At 32.7% G+C, this 21,575-nt stretch overlaps 3 protein-coding genes across 3 annotated transcripts; 1 reads left to right on the top strand and 2 right to left on the bottom strand.

The window, feature by feature from the left end:
• Positions 1–441: 441 nt before the first annotated feature.
• Positions 442–1,943, bottom strand: LOC132174104 (rust resistance kinase Lr10-like; the record flags this gene model as incomplete). Its single annotated transcript, XM_059585806.1, has 2 exons — positions 442–1,019; positions 1,523–1,943. Coding segments are annotated over 2 exons (951 nt in total), but the record flags the coding sequence as incomplete, so codon positions are not given.
• On the bottom strand, positions 1,899–2,841 carry LOC132174662 (putative RING-H2 finger protein ATL21A). Its single transcript, XM_059586300.1, has one exon. The coding sequence runs from the start codon at positions 2,713–2,715 to the stop codon at positions 2,008–2,010; it is 708 nt and encodes a 235-aa protein (XP_059442283.1). The 5' UTR covers positions 2,716–2,841; the 3' UTR covers positions 1,899–2,007.
• A 376-nt stretch (positions 2,842–3,217) lies between these two features.
• Positions 3,218–8,085, top strand: LOC132174652 (cysteine-rich receptor-like protein kinase 34). Its single transcript, XM_059586288.1, has 7 exons — positions 3,218–4,041; positions 4,464–4,493; positions 4,819–4,860; positions 5,082–5,132; positions 5,796–5,837; positions 6,490–6,531; positions 6,806–8,085. Exons 1-7 carry the CDS (start codon positions 3,219–3,221, stop codon positions 7,948–7,950), a joined length of 2,175 nt encoding a protein of 724 aa, XP_059442271.1. The 5' UTR covers position 3,218; the 3' UTR covers positions 7,951–8,085.
• The last annotated feature ends 13,490 nt before the right edge of the window (positions 8,086–21,575 follow it).

Genomic DNA, 21,575 nt, shown 5'->3' with positions numbered 1-21,575 from the left:
TATTTGAGGATAATCAAATTTGCAATTTCGAATTTTCTAAACATTATAAGGAATCAAAAGAAATCTAAAAAGTTGTAGAAATTATTAAGGTGATTATGTGGTTTGACCCTAGGCCTCAAATGAATTAATCTTTATTTAGGTTCACTATTGATTATAGTTTTTTTAGCTTTCCAACATCTATTTTTAAATGTTCTAAGGTTTGATAAAAGAAAAAACTTGAAGTCCTTACATTAACAAGATGAATAAGTTTTAAGAGTACAAGATCATTGCAACATATATTATTATTACATACGCTAAATTTAGATACAATTATTTTGATTCTGGGATGACCTCTAACTCCTAGTTTTGACATTCTATTAGTACATTTGCATTATTTTTTACATGTCCAGTAGTTGCTGCAAAGGGATTAGGAGGTATAATTAATTTATCTCATGTTCCTTCCAACATTTTAACCACATCTTTCATGGAAGGACAATCCACAGGGTGCCATTAGATGCACCAGAGTCCTACAGTTGCAAGCTTCTTTGCAATTTTAGCATCTCCATCATCCTCAACAAAGATTCGTATATCTTCTTTTTGTTCCAAGACATTGTAGATCCATTCTGGAAAGTAGACTTGGCTAGTATTTTCAATTGTAACGTCAACATTTTTCCTCCCTCCGACTATTTCAAATAACAGTATTCCAAAGCTATAAACATATGCTTTAGAAGACACATTCCCAAAATTTTTAGAGAACACTTCGGGTGCAATGTAACCCATAGTCCCCCTAGCCGTGGTCATGGACACTGCACTTTGATCCTTTGCACACAACTTGGCAAGACCAAAATCAGAAATTTTTGGATTGAAGTTTTGGTCTAGGAAAACATTGTGAGGTTTAATATCAAAATGAAGGATTCGTTGGTCACATCTTTGGTGAAAATATTCAATTCCCTTTGCTACGCCAAGAGAAATATCTTGCAGCTTATCCAAATTAAGGATAAGGTTCTTGGCGGCCGTTGAAGATATAAACTTGTAACGACCTAGGAAAAGCGCTAGTCATATCTGCGTTATTACTCCAAAAGGACTAGTCAATTTAAAGTTTTCCTAGAATTCATTATAAAGCCTAGTTTTACCTAGTAACTAGGCAATGTGGGATTTAGCACCCATGACTATTCTATAAACCATCCACTCTGTGTGGGCTTCTTCTCATCTTCCCAATATGGGATCGGGGTGTTACAAACTCCCCCTCTTAAACTCCTGACGTCCTCGTCAGGTCCACGTCATGCAGTGCTCTAGTACCACATGACCAGACGTTACAACCTCGCTCTAATACCATTTGTAACGACCTAGGAAAAGCACTAGCCATATCTGCGCTATTACTCCAAAAGGACTAGTCAATTTAGAGGTTTCCTAGAATTCATTATAAAGCCCAGTTTTACCTAGTAACTAGACAATGTGGGACTTAGCACTCATGACTATTTTATAAACCATCCACTCTGTGTGGGCTTCTTCTCATCTTCCCAATATGGGATCGGGGTGTTACAAAACTTCTTTAATGAATCATGTGGTAAAAACTCATAAACTAGAGGTCGTCTAAATACATTAGCACAGAAGCCAACCAAACGAACCACGTTCACATGGTGGATTGTACCCATTGTTCCAACTACGTTTATAAATTCTTCCCCATTTCCCTTGGAAGTGTTGAGGATCTTTACTGCAATATGAATGTCATGGGAAAGTTTTGCTTTGAATACTGTTCTATATGCTTCTTCGCCTAACTTCTCATAAAATTGATTTGTAATCCTTTTAATGTCGACATACGAATATCTTATGGGTTTAAAATTTCTGTAATCTTCCAAAAACTTTTTGATCTTTGCTTGATGTTCTTTTTCTACTTTATCATAAGTATATAAACGGTAGAGAGCAAAGATAGCTATTAGTAATAGTAATGAACCTAAGGTGATACCTGCGTAATAAACATGTGTGAGTCAATAGTTTATATCTCACTAATAAAAGAATTTCCAATGGTCAAGACAACTCTCCCGTGATCGCTAACTTTGATAATGCACCTTCGAGGGAGCATTCGGTTTCTAATTTAGTGCTATGTTTCTTCAATCTGCATTTCTTGCCTTTTGCTTCACAGTGTCCACATACTGGTCTGGGCCACTTCAATTCAAGACTTTTCTCATCGGCACCGAGTATTGTAGTATTTGGAATTGATTGAAGAGTATACATCTTTGTACAAGATGATAGGGGGTAGTCCATGAGGTCACCACTCATATCGAAAGCATAAACCTGGTTGTTTGGGCTAAACCTGAATTTTACTTCTCTTGGGAAACAATTGAATAAGACAACGCCTGGATCAGGGCCATAATAAGAAGGGTCCATAGGGGAATCTTGTTCGAATTGGAAAGGCGAGGAAGATAAAATGAGTTTATGAAGCTGCCTTGGAATGCAATGATTTGGAACATATAATTGAATTACCTGAGATTTGTAGTCAATCCGTTTGACAAAAAGCTTGACTGAAATCGGCAGCTCAATCACTGTATCATTTGTATCGGTGCAGGAGAGAGTAAACCCGGGATACCCACAGTGCTCTGGCTGGCTGTTAACTCGGAAGGGAAATCGGATGGGTGGGCCATGGCCTCCGCACCGTGATTCAGCACACCCATTATTTTGGCATTCTCCAAGGTTTATGATGAAAGCCACAAACAACAAGAAGTATGAGATTTCCATTTCTAAGCAAAATATTCAATCTCTCTGCTTTGGAATGCTTCTGATCATCCTCTTAATTAAATATATTAGCTGGGTTTTCTCAATTACCTCTGATCACTTGTAAATTTCGGGTGAACTTCCCTTGGAGTTGGACTATGTGGCGATGGTGAGCAGTACCAACTCCCATTATTATCACAATTTTCTATAAACTGGTTTATATTAAATTTTCTTCAAATTAGCATTTAAAGGTGATATGAATTTTCCTTTTAACATTACTTGTATTCCACACGTGGTAAGAGACGTGTGTCACTTTTTTAGAAGATGAATTGTAAGAACTCCTACAACCGTGTTTGCCGGATATTTCAGTCATTTCCATATATATATATATATATGACATAGGTGCTTACGCCTTATGAATCTACATTATATGCTTTGTCTATAGGCTTTGCTGTGGATTGTGGAACCCTCTCTCAATATCATCTCTCTCTCTCTCTCTCTCTCTCTCTCCATCCATGGGAAGAGGAATGCTCTTCCCTGCTGGGCTCATGGTCCTAATTGTTGTTCTTGTCCTTGTCCATGAAGCTTGCAGTGCCAACGATAGTCATCATCATTCATGTCATTCTTCCTGCGGCAATATCCACAACATAAGCTATCCGTTTCGGTTGGAAGGCAATCCACCAATGTGCGGAGATCAAAGGTATAATCTGTCTTGTGAGAATAACCAAACAGTGTTATACTTATATGCTGGAAAATACTACGTACAGGAAATCAATTACAGTGCCTACACAATCCGAGTTGTAGACGCAGGTATTTATGAGAAGGACAATATCTCCTTCATCCCTCGCTATTTTCTAAACAAGCACAATTTCAGTTCAGGGTATCCATATACCTTGTCTTATCCAGATAACATATATGTTCGTTGTAATATTACTGATCCGTACCGGCAGATTGGGTACTATTTCGATATGCAACAAAAGGGTGTGGTTTTGGTGAAGTGCGAAAAGCCAATGATTTCTGAACGGTATTTGGACACGTCTAGTTGCTTGAGTAATGGAGTGAATTCTTCCAACTCTTCTCTATTCCATTCCAAGGGCTATCGATATGTTTTAACTTCATACTATACATCTCTATGGGATTTGGGGGACTCTTGCCAAATAGAGCAAATGTTTCCGACAGCGTGGCAAGGAGCGTACCCAACTAACTGTTCAGACCTTTACCATCAAGTGGCCTATGGTTTTCAGCTTTCATGGGTGCAAGTTTTGTGTGATAACTTCACTGGAGATGACTTTTGCTACCTCGATGACGTGAATTTCCGTTTTCAGTACTTTTGCGACAGTCTAAAACTTGGTGCGTACAGAATCTGACAAACAAACACATTTTTCAGTTTCACACTAGATTCTCACACTAACTTCACACTAAATTTTATTTTCCTTTCGCACATTTCTTTCTCCTCTTATGCCATATTTTTCAGGTTGCTGCCACCCCCATTAACCATTGTGCCATCCCTTCTCTCTCTCTCTTTTTTTTTTTTTTTAATCTTAAATTTCTTGTTTGATTTGGAGTATTTATTTAAAAATAGACCATCCAAATATAATTTATTGCACGGTGTAATATCGTAGGAATTGCACCAGACCTCGGTCCCCTGTACCATAACAATGTGATATTGCGTACTGGGTTATGATCACATACATAATAGCCAGCTTATATATATATATATATTTTTTTTTCAAGCTTGCTAATGTTGATGTTATTCTTTCTCTGTGGAGCAGGTTCATACGATAATTCGATATTTGGAAAAGGTGAGGTTTCTATTTCAAAAAATTGTTTGAAGGATAATACAGAATGGCGCAATGACATAGAACTGGATGAGTTGTGCCTGATGATGACACCAGTAGAGGAGTAATTAATGTAACAACCCATATTTACACCCAAATTTTATATTGAGAAGATGAATAATAATCATATAAAATGGGTAGATTATATTTCTGGTTATATAAGCTTGGCCCAAGACAAAAGTTGTTTATGCAGCTGAGAGACTTTTGAAATTATTTAATCCACCTTTTCAATTAATTAATGAAATTTATCTTTTTTTTTATTTTTTATTTTTTTTTTTTTTTTTTATAGTTATTCGAGCTCTTTACAACACGCTAGTACCGCAGATCATCAGTAAGATCCTATATCTCCTTTGTTTTCTTTTAGCATATCATTTCTTAGACTGTGAAGCATGAAAATAGTTTCAACGTGCAAACAAGATGAATATTAATGGCAATTGCGAGAAAAAAGACAATTAGTTATACATTGTAATTATATTTCCAACTAAAATAAAAATGCAGATTTTTAATTCCAAGCTTTCAAATACTGATGTTATTCTTTCTTTGCCAACGCAGAAGAATATTTATGGGGGATTTACCCAATTGACGAGGAATATTACATGAATGGTAAGATTTCTATCTCAAAAAATTGTTTGAAAGATAATATAGAGCGACACATTGTTTAGATATTAGAAACAAATTTCTTAAGAAATTAGCTTTCTATCTTGATTTAAAATTTTCCTTTCCTTGACCCCATTATTTCCTGGATAACAACGATTCAGTATTCTATACATGTCTTCTCATCAGTTCTATTATATTATTATAACATTCTCGTAAAAAAAAAATTGTTAAATTACCAATTGTATCAAAAGCTTAAACTTTTAGGATAATTAGTAATTTAACACGATATCATAGACAAATGTCACCTTGACTCCGTCAAATGACCTCACAAGCTTAAAGCTCATAGGAAGAGGTAAATTTATTCACTTAATCATTACTTTTAACAAAAATAAAATTAAAATCTATTATAACCTAACTAAAACCTTACTTACAATCCTCAATTGGCAAATTATGCATCTCAATCACACATTGGGAAGGAATGGAATCAAGCTCAACCCAACTTAAATCCCGAACATGTAAAGTACTCTAGACGTTTATACAATTATTTATATTTATTCTTTAAGTATGGCCAAGGGGAAAGTCGTTTATGAAATTTTATTAGACCTTAAACTTTTCAAATTATTTAAGTCACTTTCTTAAAGTAATTTATATTTTTCAAATTTCTTGCAGAATTTCCGGTAGAACTACAAAGAATCATGATCACCGATGGAGGTAAGAACCTTATATCTCTCATATGATCTTTAATTTTTTTTTTTTCCTTTTTAATTAGCATATAATTCCTTAGACTGTGAAGCATGAAATATTTTAAAATGCAGGCAAGATGAAAATATTATTCACATGAAAAAAAAAGAAAAAGAAAAATTGTGATTAATTACTAGGATTTAATTAGAAAGGCAGTGGGTTGAGTTGTAATAAATAAGATGCTCACAGTACTGGGTCATCTACATGTTTGTTTTCCCATAATTAGTAATTTAACACGATATCATAGACAAATGTCACCTTGACTCCGTCAAATTACCTCACAAGCTTAAAGCTCATAGGAAGAGGTAAATTTATTCACTTAATCATTACTTTTAACAAAAATAAAATTAAAATCTATTATAACCTAACTAAAACCTTACTTACAATCCTCAATTGGCAAATTATGCATCTCAATCACACATTGGGAAGGAATGGAATCAAGCTCAACCCAACTTAAATCCCGAACATGTAAAGTACTCTAGACGTTTATACAATTATTTATATTTATTCTTTAAGTATGGCCAAGGGGAAAGTCGTTTATGAAATTTTATTAGACCTTAAACTTTTCAAATTATTTAAGTCACTTTCTTAAAGTAATTTATATTTTTCAAATTTCTTGCAGACACTCCGTTAAAACTACAAATAATCATGATCACCGATGGAGGTAAGAACCTTATATCTCTCATATGATCTTTAATTTTTTTTTTTTTCCTTTTTAATTAGCATATAATTCCTTAGACTGTGAAGCATGAAATATTTTAAAATGCAGGCAAGATGAAAATATTATTCACATGAAAAAAAAGAAAAACAAAAATTGTGATTAATTACTAGGATTTAGAAAGGCAGTGGGTTGAGTTGTAATAAATAAGATGCTCACAGTACTGGGTCATCTACATGTTTGTTTTCCCATAATTTATTTTGACGATGTTCTTTCATAGGACTATACCTTGGAGCAAAAGCTGTATTGTTGGGTCCATGTGTGATTGCGTTTTTGATATACAAATGGTGTAGAAGGCATTTATCTATGTACGATGTTGTTGAAGAATTCTTGCAAAGCCACAATAACCTCATGCCAATAAGGTACTCTTACTTCGAAATTAGGAAGATGACCAAAAATTTCAAAGACAAATTAGGCGAAGGAGGTTATGGCACTGTATTTAAAGGAACACTTCGAAGTGGCCGACTTGTAGCTATAAAGATGTTGGGTAAGTCCAAAGCTAATGGACAAGATTTTATCAATGAAGTTGCAACCATTGGACGGATTCACCATGTTAATATAGTTCAACTCATTGGTTTTTGTGTTGAAAGATCAAAGCGAGCTCTAGTATATGAGTTTATGCCTAATGGCTCTTTGAATAAATACATATTTTCCTCAGAAGTAAGTACCCTCCTAAGCTATGACAAAATGTATGATATAGCTTTAGGAGTGGCTCGTGGAATTGAATATCTACATCAAGGATGTGCCATGCAGATTTTGCACTTTGATATCAAGCCTCACAACATTCTTCTTGATGAGAATTTGGCTCCCAAGGTGTCTGACTTTGGCTTGGCAAAGCTATATTCAGTAGATGATAGCATTGTCTCTTTGACTGCTGCAAGAGGGACGTTAGGATACATGGCTCCTGAATTGTTCTACAAAAACCTTGGAGGCATTTCATACAGAGCTGATGTTTATAGTTTTGGAATGTTATTGATGGAAATGACGGGTAGAAGAAGGAACTTAAATGCACTTGCAGACCATTCAAGCCAAATTTATTTTCCTACTTGGGTTTATAACCAATTGCATGATGGAAAAGACATAGAAATGGAAGATGTTACCGAAGAGGAAAAGAAAATAGCTAAGAAGATGATCATGGTTGCCTTATGGTGTATACAGATGAAGCCTAGTGATCGCCCTTCAATGAATAGAGTCATAGAAATGCTTGAAGGAGAAGTTGAAAGCTTACAAATGCCTTCCAAACCTTTCTTATCATCAATAGAGAGCCCCATGAGGGATGCTGGAGAGGATTCAAATGAAACTTGCTCATCAATTCAATCAGAAGAATCAAGTCAAACAACTCACTCTCAAATGCAAATTAATTGATATGAGTCTCCTCAATTACATTCCCATTAAATGGGGGCAATTAGTGTTCTCATCTATATCTGATAGCACAAAGATGCTCGATGTTTCTGTGTAGTAAATAAGATCAGTTCCTTTGATTTAAGATAATTTGCCTTATTACATCATTTCGTTTCTTTGAAGTCTATTTTCTCAAATTTAACCAATGAATTTTGTTTCAGTTTGAGAAGGTATGGTGCGATTCTTCGTTCTCCATTAGTCATCCCATGCTTTGTAAATTTGGCATATCACACTTCGTAAGTTTTTGTTTTAAACGTTGAAGAGAACAAGCTAATCGAGCAGCTGTGTTTTCAAAGTTTTGGAAGTACAGAATGTTTAAACAATATTGGTTAAATGTTTAACGTCACCCTAGAATGCTTTGGGTGTGATATATGTTTTGGGTGTGCATTGATTAATATGCTTATGACAATATTTAAATTTTAGCATATAAGATGTTTGAGAAAACACCGAAAAAAGAATGAGGTTACTTGGACTTTGATGAGAACTTAGTTCATGCAATTGGGGTACCTAAGAAAGGCAATAGATTTGCATTTGGATACGATTTTGAGTGCTTAGGAGTTAGGTGCCATCTTGGTTTACTCTAAGTGCACTTTTATCAGCTTGGGTGAAGTTAGAATCGTTGTCCCTTGGGCAACAATTGCATTCTTGGGTTACTCTAGTGGGGTTGCTTTAATGCTTGCGTGTGTGGCGAATAAATTTGTTGATGATTCAAGGAAAGTGCTCAATCGGATGGTAGATCAAAATTTCATGTTTAGATATTTATCAGAGCATATGTTGAAAGTGAAGGGAATTATAAGGAAGTTTGGAACTTCTATTTGAAATGATCAAAGCAAAATTATAGTTTTTTAAAAAAAAACTTACGATTTAAAAAGCTAAACTGTAATTTAAAAAGCCAAACTAAGATGTTATCAAATGCTTAATTGAGTTTTTAAAACCCGTATTTTAAAATCGCACTTTTTAAAATCGCTATTTAGTAAATAGTACATTTTAAAGTCGAAAACCAAATGAACCCTAAATGTTCCGACCATTATGCTTTATATACATAGCAAGGTCATTTGATCACCTTGGTCCTAATTATCAGTTATCCAATATGTTTGATTCAACAAAAGGAAGAAATTCCAACACTGGAGTCTGGTGATCAGCGACACCAATGTTGGAAAATGGGCAATATTTCAAAAACCAAAGGGGAGATTGAAGAAAATACATGATTCATGACTCACCTGACACACTAACACAGGATCTGTGTGTGCATCCCACATTTGTCAAGCAAAGTATGGTTCATGAAGGAAACTAATCAGCCCCTGTATGTTCAAAAAAATTGTAGCTCTGTGGAAAAATTGTTCATTAATCTGCTGGCGTGGAAGTTATTTTCTGATGAATTTTGTTTCCTAATTAGTTATCATTGTTGGCAAACCAGCCCGGCCGATCATTTTAATTTTACTTGCTAGCATGAATTCTTTATCTTATGCTCAGGAAAAAAAATGCTCTAGTGGTGTATGTGGTATGGTTTATAAAGTTGCTCCATAAGGTTAAAAAGTTATCAATTTACTCCTTAAATTTAGAATTGCTATCAAATCTGTAAGGTTAAAACGTTGTTAATTTACTCCTTAAGGTTAGAATCGATATCAATTGGTTATTTGCATCCATTTTTCATTAAATTTTTAACGCTGGTGCAACGTCGTACTCAATGAGAAGATGACATTTTTAATAAAAAATAAAAAATAAAAAAACAACTCCTTAGACTATTCAGACAAGGCCTTTTCGGGACATTTTCATCCGGTCACAACAACAACTCACACATTCTCATTCAAGCACTTAATTATGCGAAAATTGCGTATGATATACTTAAGAGAAGCCCTCATATCATACACGCTTTTCAGTATGCATAATTATTCTTATCAAAATACATAGTTATAGATTGAGATTGTGCCGTGACAACAAGGGTCAAAAACACACCCAATAAGTTAGTCCAAAAGAAGTTAACCTCACTTCTTTTTTTTAAATTTTTTTTTTTTATTATTCAGTGTGGAAAAGGAGGAAAAGGGAGAATTACGGAGTGAACCACACTCTGATAATAATTGAAAGGGCCATATTGAATAATAAAAACAATAATAATTGAAAGGCCACTTGGGGCATCTTCCAACCCCCCCAATGCACACGTAATTGACTTGTATCCTATTGGAAACTTGAATTTTGCCATTCACTGTGTCAACATCGTGTACAACAATTCAAAAACTTCGTTGGGTCGACATTAAGATTCCCGAGTAGATAATGTGGGTAGAAAAATGGGAAACAAGATCGAATTTGACTTGTAGTTCTCAAATTAATTATGTGACAGTGACATGCCAAGAAAGTTCTTTTCAATCGTTAATAAATTCTAATTTCCTAGCGTATAAAATATGCACAAGAAAATTCCTCTACCCGACACCTGGTATCCCTCGACCCAAACAAGCAGACGAGAAGAATTGAAGGCCAAGATAGTTTTATCGGCATTTAATTCCTGCTTCCTGCGGTTAAAAAAACGCCTGGAAGGTGCATTTGCATTGTTTGTTTCGTAGTGTGTCCTAGGCCTTCATTTAACAAAATATAATTAACTTTTTTTTAATATATATATATATATATATATATAAAAGAAGAGGAGATTGTTGCCGAACATAGCCGTATCTGACTCGTCACAAGGAAAGTGGTGGTTCATGGAAATTAATGGTCAAGATAGTTTTTTTTTTTTTTTTCTTCTTCTTTTTGACATTGGGTATTCCGACCCAAACGAGAAGCTATAACCTAAAGATCAAGATTTTTTTTTTTTCGCATTTAATTCGTGCTTCCTGCCGTTAAAGAAACGCTTGGAATGTGTTTTATTTAGTGTGGCCATAGTCCTACGTTTTGCAAAATAATAATTGCCAGTTTTTACACCCCTATCCGAATTAGGATCCTCTAATGAACTGGATAGTATCCAATTAGTTATATTGAAATGGTATTTTTGTCTTTTCAAAAAGTGAAAAGACAAAAATACTAATATAATATAATTAATTGGATACACTTCAGTTCAAACGAACTGGAGAGAATCATGTTCCTTCTATCCACACCAACGCATGCAAGCACATCTCAATCACTCCTTTTTTGGCCACGAGTCAGATCAACGGCTTGCTCTTCAATTCGTATTTGGTTCTGTATTGGTGGTACCCTCTTTTTGTTGATGGAGACTTACAAATTATATTAGAGACTCATATAACAAACGCCACTAAACACCATCATTCCACTAAACACTATTCATCTCATTTTTTCAATAAAAAATTAACATCAAAACATTTTTAATTTTTATATCACATCATTTATTTTTTCATACTATTCAAATAAAAAAAATCTCAACAAAACAAAATTTTTCTACTTTTCAATACCATTTTTTTACTTTTCTCTACCAATCACTATTATTTTTTTATGGGCAAAATATAAAAAAAGAAAAACCCCTCAAATTAAAAGCCGTTTGCGATAGAGCCCCATAATATTCAAAAGGTACTAAAGTAACCTATCAACCTACCAAAGTGTGTCAAAAAGGCCACATCTTTTTATTATTATTTTTATTATTATTATTATTTTTATATTCATATAATACCCCTATTCTTTTAAAAACTAAATAAAAATGTAATAAAAGAAAAAATAAACTAAACTATATATATATTTTTTTAAGGAAAAGAAGGAAAAAAAAAAAAACAAGGGGCAAATAAATACAAAATATTTTTTTTGGGATGAATAAAAAATTAGTCACTATATAATTGGCTTAAATTACAAATCACTCGTGCAGTATACAAAATATGGATAAATGCAAAATCAAACCTTGTGGTTGGCTCAATTGGCAGCCACCCCTTTCCTTTTTTTTTTTTTTTAAAAAAAAAATTAATTTTTTAATTTTTTAGTTTATTAATTTTATTATTTTTTTTTTGTTTTAGTTTTTAAAAGAATAAGGGTATGACAGGAATATAAAAAAAGATGTAGCATTTTCACACACTTTGGTAGTTTGATGGGCTACTTTAGCACATTTTGAACATCATGAGACTCTTTAAAAAACAGTTGTTTGTTTGAGGGGCTTTTTGATATTTTTTCATTTTAAATTTTTTTTTTTTTTCCCTGTAGACAGTGCGGTGAAAAAGCTATGTTTAACAAACAAGGCCATGGTGTCCACCAAACATACTTCTCCAAATACCTACTTCACTGGATGCGACGGTGGTGTTCCATACGGCAATTTTGGTTCAGCGAGCTTCAACACTCCACTTGCTGTGGTTCTCAAGAGTTGTTGATGCACTAGGTTTTTCTAGCAGTTCCTAAGCTTGCCCGTTCAAACAGTCATTTAAGGCAGCCTCAATCTTGTTCTTTGAGTCAATAACCTATTGGATTGGGCCACCCACTTGGCCCATCCACAATAGTTATTAGGTTTTTAAGATTGGGTCTTCGGAGTTATAAAAATTTTATGAATTAGAACAATCGATAACATACGTCTTTAGGAGATGTCTTTAAGGTTAGTTGACCCTTACAATGATTTTATTTTTAAAGAGTTCTTAAAAAAAAAAAAAAAAAGACTTATCAAAAAAAGAAGAGTTCTTCAAAATATTTTTACTTCATTATCAAAATGTTTGTGTTAATTGTTTTACCTACTTTCTTGGATTTTGGTTTTGATTACTGTGAAAATTGTTTTGATAATTGAGTGTTTAACAACTTGAGGTGTAAATCATAATTAGTTTAAAAAATTCCTTTTCATTATGGAAGAAATTATATATGTGTGCTGTACGTAAGTGTAGAATAGATGTTCGGTGTAATAATGTGTGTGTCCTGTGGGTTGGGCAAGAACTTACGGCACTTCTCTTAAATTTTTCTTAAATGTAGAGAATGAAATTACTTTTTTATTTCTCTGTTCAAATAAACAATACAATTTCTTCTCTTATATTATTCAAATACTCTTTAAACTAGATGATGGGAAAAAGAGAGAAGAAAGAGAAATCATTTAAATATTGTTTCAAATAAATGTTGAAAAAAAATATATTATATTAAAATAAATGTCAATAAAAGCAAAAGTGCTACCCTAAATCGGTTTATAGAACTTGATATCCAAGGGAGTCTGTTTTAGGTAAATTTTTAAGAATTTCTCTTATAAAGCTCACAAAGTATACGACTAAATATACTTCATTGAGAGTAGGCTATAATATAAATTGATATACTTCATTGAAATGTATCATTCTTTAATATGGGGATTTGACTGGTTGAGGCTGTGTGGACTCATTTTCTTGAACCAGGCCCCATTAATATGTTGGAACAATTCAGTAAATTCATTGGGTCTACATTCAGATTTCAGATTAGATCACATGTGGGTAGGATAATGGGAAACAAGAATAACGCGTTAAATTCTAACGCAATGAAGTTTTCTTGGCGTATAAAATATGCGTAAGGAAAGTCCTTTCTCTTTCTGACGCTCGGTATCCTGACCCAAACAAAACGCCAAGAATTAAAGGTCAAGAAAGTTTTTTTCCCATTTAATTAGTATTTTCTGCCGTTGAAAAAACGACTGGAAGATGGTTTTGGTTTTTAATGTGGCCCTAGTCCTACGTTTTGCAAAATAAATGGTGTGAGAAGTTTCACCTGCTATTTCGTTGAAGAAAAAGGTCCTGGAGGTTGAGATGATGTAGAGCGTAATGGAAACGTCCTAGCCTCATGGTCAAGTAATCAATTATCAGGATATTCACACCTATTAACTAAAAGCATCCTTCCTTCCATGGGGGTGTAGACCTTGTGGACCTGTGGTCGTGCTCTATTGACCAGAAAAATCAGCACCGAAGGAGCACCTCCTCCTTCCTTTGAAGTGATGTTTAATAAATGAACCATTCAACAAGAATTTTCTTTGAAAATTATAATTGTGTATGGTTTTTCAATATGTTAATCAATTCATAAGCATAATTGATTCAAAATAAATCTCAAACAGAAATTAAAAGACTGTTTGGTAAAGAGTTTTGTTGTGAAATTTTTATTTGAATAATAATTAATGTGATATACAAGTAAAAAATGAATTAGTTAATTAATTAATTAATTTTTTTTTTTTTGTGAGAGAAAATTTTTTTAAAAAAAATATTATATATATATATATATATATATATTAAAAAACATATAAAATAAAAAGAGGAGATTGTTGCCGTATCTGACTCGTCACAGGGAAAGTGGTAGTTCAAGGAAAAGCAGTGGTTGGAAAAATGGTTGGATATTGACAAATGACAACAAGTATCGCTTTCCATCGTTCATTCATCATTGACTTGGAGTCAATATGAGTAAATGTTATGTCATGGGACCTAAACAAATTATGAAAAGATAAAGTTCACAATTATTGGGCAATTTGGTAGGCCTACAACTTACTAATTTCTTGTCCCCAAGGAGTAGCTTAATCGACTGTAAATCATGCATAATGAAGCGGAGGTCACTAGTTCGAATTCTTCCTCTCCTTTTCCTTGTGTGGATATATAAAAAAAAAAAAAAAAAAAAAAAACTTACTAATTTCTTGCGTAGACCAACAGAAATTTCCTAGCTACTAATTTGACTCTACAAGCCACATGTGTGTTTTAAATTATTAATTTGTATTTTTTACCGTTTAAAAAACGTAAGAAAGGGTTTTTTTTTTTTTTTTTTTTGTCTTTCTAACATCGGGTATCTCGACCCAAACAAGACGTGAGAAATTAATGGTCAAGAAAGTTTTCTTCGCATTTATTTCGTGTTTCTTGCCGTTAAAAAACGCCTGAAAGGTGCCCATTTTTATTTTTATTTTTTTATAGTTTTTCATTTGGTGATTGCTTTTTGAGTACTTTCAAGTGTGGTGTGAGGATTGAGTTTTACCTTGTTTGTGTGCACTAATACGTCAATGATTCAATAAAATTTTTGGTTACATCCTAATGATAGAGTAACAATTTTGTTCTACTTTATTTTTTAAACTTACCTTCTATAAACTAAAATTCTCGCTCCATTACTAACTATATCAACGTCTTTATTTATTTATTTATTTTTTTGGAGGGGAGGGGGAACATAGATAATGTTTTTTTTTTTTCACATGTCCACACAAGAGGGAAAATGGAGGATTCGAACTAGCGAACTGCATTTTATGAGGCATGGTCCCCAGCAGATTGCCAAACCATTCTTAAAAGTACTAGGATAAATTTGGTTGAATTTCACTTACACCATTGAATGCAAGAAAAATAAGGGAATTTGAACAAGGATAAATTTTTTTTTTTTTTCAATTGCCAAAGCAAGGTATTTTCGAAAGATTATGGCCAAAATTTGTTTTTACATCCATTATAATAGTCAAGGCTAATAACAAAGCATTTTTGTCACAAACATGGAAGTTTGATGTATCAAAGTGTCATGTCTGTCATTTTGTGGGGGCATTTTGAAGATGAGTTGTAGTCAATGGGGCTTTTTTCCCATATTTTTTAAAACACATCCAAACAAGTTCTAACATTTGGAATATATATATATATATCCTCCTCTTATCCCTTCATAGATGATGTGATGTGGTCTCCATAATATTGGATTGGGCTACTCACTTGGCCCATCCACAATAGATATTAGGTTTTTAAGATTGGGTCTTGAGAGTTATAAAGATTTTATGAATTAGAACAATCGGTAACATAAGTCTTTAAAAGTCCTCAAGGGGTAGCTCAATCGGCTGTGAACCCCGCCTCATGAAGTGGAGGTCACTAGTTCGAATCCCCTCTCCCCCTTCCCTTGTGTGGACATGTCAAAAAAAAAAAAACATAAGTCTTTAGAAGATGTCTTTGGGGTTAGTTGACCCTTACACTGATTTTATTTTTGAAAAGTTCTTAAAAGAAAAAAAAAAAAAAAAAGACTTGTCAAAAATAGAAGAGTGCTTCAAAATATTTTACTTCATTATCAAAATGTTTGTGTTAATTGTTCTTGGATTTTGGTTTTGATCACAGCTGTGAAAATTGTTTTGATAATTGAATGTTTAACAACTTGAGGTGTAAATCATAATTAGTTTAAAAAATTCCTTTTCATTACGGAAGAAAGTATATATGTGTGCTGTAAGTGTAGAATAGATGTTCGGGGTAATAATGCATGTGTGTCCTGTGGGTTGGGCAAGAACTTACAACACCTTCTCTTAAATTTTTCTTAAATGTAGAGAATAAAATTACTTTTTTTTTTCCCTCTGTTCAAATAAACAATACAATTTCTTCTCTTATATTATTCAAATATTCTTTAAACTAAATGATGGGAAAAAGAGAGAAGAAAGAGAAACCATTTAAATATTGTTTCAAATAAATGTTGAAAAAAAAAAATTATATTAAAATAATGTCAATAGAAGCAAGAGTGCTACCCTAAGGCCTCGTTTGGTTCGTGAAATGTCTAGTCCATTGAAAAATGATTAGCTACTACTGGGAATAGAAGAGTGTGAAATAAATTAACTATTCATATTCCTTTGTTTGGTTGTAACGCTGGAATAGACTAGCTAATCATATTCCTTCATTTGGTACAATACAATATGTTGGTGAATGGAATCAAATTTTCTAAAATACCCTTATAATACAAATATAATTTATATTATTAAGGACTTTCATTCTTTTTTTTTTTTTTTTTTAAATGTAAACAAATTTACTATAATTTCTTTTTCTTTTTTGTTTTTGATTATGTCAGGTATGTGGCCTTTTTTTTTTTTTTTTTTTTGTAATTATGCTACAAAATTATTTATATATATAAAAAATATAGTTGGAGAAAACTGAATCAAACTCAATCTTGAAATCAAAAAAATATAGTTGAAGAATGTACAGAGAATCAAAAGAATTCAAGAAACATATTATATATTTGTATTTTATAAAAACCTTGTAGATTCTGTTTCTCCGTCAAAGAAAAAAAAAACTGAGAAAAAAGAGATTCAGAGAAACAGAATTAAAAAAAAAAAAGAAGGGTACATAAATAAAAAAACAGAGAAACCGGGAGAAGAAAATCAGAGAGAGAGATGGTACAAAGAATCAAAAGAAATAAAAAAATAGAATTAAAAAAAAAAAAAAAAAACTGAGAAACGGTATAGAGAAGGGAGACGGCATAGAGAAAAAAAAAATCGTTTACACTTGCAAAAAAATTGTACCAGAAGAATCAGAGAGAAAATAGAAAGAGAGATAGAAAAAGAGAGAGGACGAAATATAGAGACGGAGAAAAGAGAAACGAATATATATATATATATATATATAGAGAGAGAGAGAGAGAGAGAGAGAGAGAACGAAATTTAATCCCACAAGTGAGGTTGTTTGTGACAATTTACACAATTAATTTAATCAAACAGGAAAGGATTAGCTAAGTCACTCATTTTTGAGTGGCTTAGCAAACCCTGTGTGTATGGGATTAGTAGTCCCATGGGAATAGACTATTCCCCGGAATAGAGTGTTACCAAATAAAGGACTAGCTATACCTAGTGTAGCTAGTCCAATCTAATGGACTATTCCGCAAACCAAATGGGGCCTAAATCCGTTTAAAGAACTTGATATCAAAAGGAGTCTGTTTTAGGTAAATTTTTAAGAATTTTTCTTATAAAGCTCACAAAGTATACGACTAAATATATTTCATTGAGAGTATGCTATAATATATAGTTATATATATACTTCATTGAAATGTATCATTCTTCAATATGAGGATTTAACTGATTGAGGCTGTGTGGACTCATTTTCTTGAACCAGGCCCCATTAATATGTTGGAACAATTCAATAAATTCGTTGGGTCTACATTCAGATTTCAGATTAGATCACATGTGGGTAGAATAATGGGAAACAAGAATAATGCGTTAAATTCTGACGCCATGAAGTTTTCTTGGCGTATAAAATATGCGTAAGGAAAGTCCTCTCTCTTTCTGACGCTCGGTATCCTGACCCAAACGAAATGCCAAGAATTAAAGGTCAAGAAAGTTTTTTTTCCCATTTAATTAGTATTTTCTGCCGTTTAAAAAACGACTGGAAGATGGTTTTGTTTTTTAGTGTGGCCCTAGTCCGACGTTTGCAAAATAAATGGTGAGGAGAAGTTTCACCTACTATTTCGTTGAGATAATGTAGAACGTAATGGAAACGTCTTAGCCTCATGGTCAAGTAATCAATTATCAGGATATTCACACCTATTAACTAAAGGCATCCATCATCCTTCCGGATTTGGGGGTGTAGACCGTGACCGTGTAGTAATGGTCTAACGTTGACTAGAAAAATCAGCAGCTCTTCCGATCCTTCCTTTGAGGCGGTGTACATATACTAAATGAACCATTCAACAAGAATTTTCTTTAAAAATATTAATGAATTTATAAGCATAATTGATTTGAAATAAATCTCAAAGTTTTAAGAAGATAATGAAGGTTGAATCAATAAATTATAATAGGTAGAACTTAACGGGCTCTTCGGCAAAAATATAAAGGTGAAAAAGATATTTAAATTTTTTTTGAGAGAAAAAGTATAATAAAATATTATTTGATAAGTAAAAATATATGTATATAAAAAAAAAAAAAGAAATGATAGAGTGCAATAAAAATACTATTTTTTGCCCATAAAAATCTTATGTGGCAAGAAGCCATAGGTCCCATCCATAATTGTTGTGGCCTCACCCACTGATGGACCTATGATCTCTTGCCACCTAAAACTTTTATAGGACAAAAATAATTTTTTTTTTATTGCACTATAGCATCTCTTTCTATGAGAGTGTATATTGTGTATTGTCAAACAAACCTGCGTTTGTGACCCATCACAAGGAAAGTATATAGTAGAAAAGGAATTATAATTTTTTGTAAGAGAACAGTTAAAAAAAAAAATTATTTACTTTTAAACGTTGAAGAGAACGAGCTAATCAAGCAGTTGTGTTTTCAAAGCCTTGGAAGTATAGAATGTTTAAACGATGGTTACATGTTTAAACTTTAAAGTCGCCCTAGAAAGCTTTGGATCTGATATATTATTTATAAATAGATTATTTAGAATTTTTGTTTTTGAAGAGTATATAATTCTACCAACATGATTTAGTGCGTGTTTGGTATTGAGATTTGAAAACATATAAAAATACGTATTTTCAAATTACAAGTCATGCACTCATTTTTTTAAAAATGCATAATTTTAGATGGTTAAAGTATGATTTAAAATGTCTAACTCCAATTTTACAGAAAGTGTGTAACTTTATTTTTAAAATTGCTATTTTTTAAATAGCACATTTTGAAATTGTAAACCCAAATATGCCTTAGCAAATGACCATTGTTCTACAGAGAAATTTTGAAAAAAAAAAAAACAAAAAAAAAAGTTACATTGACATTTCATGAAATGTAAATCAATTTTCACTAGATAAATGTTCCGACCATTGTGCTTTATATATACATAGTAAGGCCATTTGATCACCTCGGTCCTAATTATATGTTAATTTGAATCAACAAAGGAAGAAATTCCAACACCAATATTGGAAAATGGGCAATATTTCATAAACCCAAGGGCATGAAACTAATCAACTAATTCAAAAGAAATAATAATAAAATAAAAAAACCTGTCTTTAACCAAGAAATGGGGAGACCGAAGAAAGTACAGGCGTCATGACTCACCAAACACAAACATGAAACATATTAACTTTATTTGTTTGAAATGAGGTTAAAAGTGGGAGAAAAAAAATTTAAAATAGCAGATGACTTGCACATGACTGTTGACTATCAATTTTAACCCATTTAATTAACAGAATTGGGTTTTTTGTTATAAGATGGTAGTTTGATAGGCTCAGGTGTCATAATTAGTAGTTCGTGGGGAAAAAATGTTGGTGCTATAGTTTATAGGGGCAAAAAATAATTACTCCTAAAAGAAACTAATCAGCCCCTCCATGATCAAAAAATTGTTCATCAATCCTGATGGCGTGGAAATTTGTGTAACCTGCAAGAATAAAGTACATAATACATTTGCAGAATTTGTTTCACAATGAATTGTGCTTGACAATAGTAACTTTGAGCGTCTTTATCTAAGAACTTGCAGTTGCTCGAGATCAGGGATGAGTACTTGTTCTTCATAATAAGAGAAGGCTTTTTTTTTTTTTTTTTTTTCTGATGAATTTGTTTCCAAATTAGTTATCATTGTTGGCGGCTACTTGCACTAAACCAGCCCGATCATTTTAATTTCACTTGCTAGCATGAATGCTTTATTTTATGCTAAGGGAAAAAGCTAAGGCTCTAGTGGTCTATGTGGTATGGCTTATCAAATCGCTCCGTAAGGTTAAAAAGTTATCAATTTACTTCATAAGGTTTGAATTGATATCAAATCTGTAAGGTTAAAACGTTATTAATTTACTCTTAAGGTTAGAATCAATATCAATCAGTTATTTACATCTATATTCCATTATTTTTTTTTAACGCTGTTGCAACGCCGTACTCAATGAGAAGATGACTTTAAAAAAAAAAAAAAAAAATCCTCCTTTGACTAATTCCACCAAGGCTTTTTGGGGACATTTCCACCTTATCACAACAACTCAGACATTCTCATCCAATGACTTAAAAAAAGCCCTCATAGACACTTTCCAATATGCGTACTTATTCCTATAAAATAGGGAGAAATAGTCAAAGATTGAGATTGTGCCCGGACAACAAGGGTAAAAAACATACTTAAGAGATTAGTCCAAAAGGAATGAAATTCGCTATGATAATAATTGAAAGGATCATCTTCCAACCCAACTCACCACGCAGAACGAAATTAACTTGTAGTTCTCAAATTAATTATAGGACACGCTAGGAAAGTTCTTTCCTCGCATTAAATTTTAATTTCTGCATATAAAATCTGTGTAAGAAAAGTCTTCTTCTTGACACCCTATATATTCTTGACCCAAACAAGATGCCAAGAATTAAAGGCCAAGAAAGTTTTTTTGATGTAAATGGACCACCAACATTAACAACGGTTGGGACTACACCTAATAAAGCGAAATCACTAGTTCGAATTCTCATCTTCCTTTTATGTGGACATGTAAAAAAAAAAAAAAAACATTAATAACTGTGGTTGAGATAATGTAGACGGCAATGGAAATGTCTTCGCCTCATAATTCATTGACTCAAGTAATCAATTATCGGGAAATTCACACCTATTAACTAAAAGAATCCATCATCCTTGTATGTAGCAATGGTCTATTGACTAGAAAAATCTGCACCAAAGGAGCACCTCCTTCCTTCCTTTGTTTAATAAATAAACTATTCTTCAACATGAAGTTTATTTGCAAAATGATAATTTACTATGGCTTTTCAATATATTAATGAATTCGTAAGCATAATTGATTCGAAATAAATCTCAGAGTTTGAAGAAGAAAATGAAGGTTGAATTAATAAAGGGAAAATTACAGTTTACCTCTTTAAAGTTGATAGTGTTTTTCATTTCGAACACCAAAGTTTCAATTTTTGCAATTCACCCCCACAAAGTTTCAATTTTTTTCTTCAATTCAACCAATATTATCCCAAAATTCTCATATTGCCCATATTTTTTATTTTTTATGAAAAAAGAAAATTTGGGGGTGCAAAAATGGCCAGATGGCCAAAGAGGTGGCTACAACCACCCCGAATTTTATTTTTTTTT

This window comes from Corylus avellana, chromosome ca3 (assembly GCF_901000735.1).
Source record: "Corylus avellana chromosome ca3, CavTom2PMs-1.0".
Taxonomy (NCBI): Eukaryota; Viridiplantae; Streptophyta; class Magnoliopsida; order Fagales; family Betulaceae; genus Corylus; species Corylus avellana.
The sequence above is the reverse complement of the archived record's forward strand: the minus strand, read 5'-3'. Positions and strand labels throughout refer to the sequence as shown.

Coding starts and splice junctions, on each gene's coding strand:
- LOC132174662 (XM_059586300.1), bottom strand. CDS start 2,715: ATGGAAATCTCATACTTCTTGTTGTTTGTGGCTTTCATCATAAACCTT.
- LOC132174652 (XM_059586288.1), top strand. CDS start 3,219: ATGCTCTTCCCTGCTGGGCTCATGGTCCTAATTGTTGTTCTTGTCCTT. Junction 4,042..4,463: donor TTGCGACAGTCTAAAACTTG/GTGCGTACAGAA, acceptor TCTGTGGAGCAG/GTTCATACGATAATTCGATA. Junction 4,861..5,081: donor GCTAGTACCGCAGATCATCA/GTAAGATCCTAT, acceptor TTGCCAACGCAG/AAGAATATTTATGGGGGATT.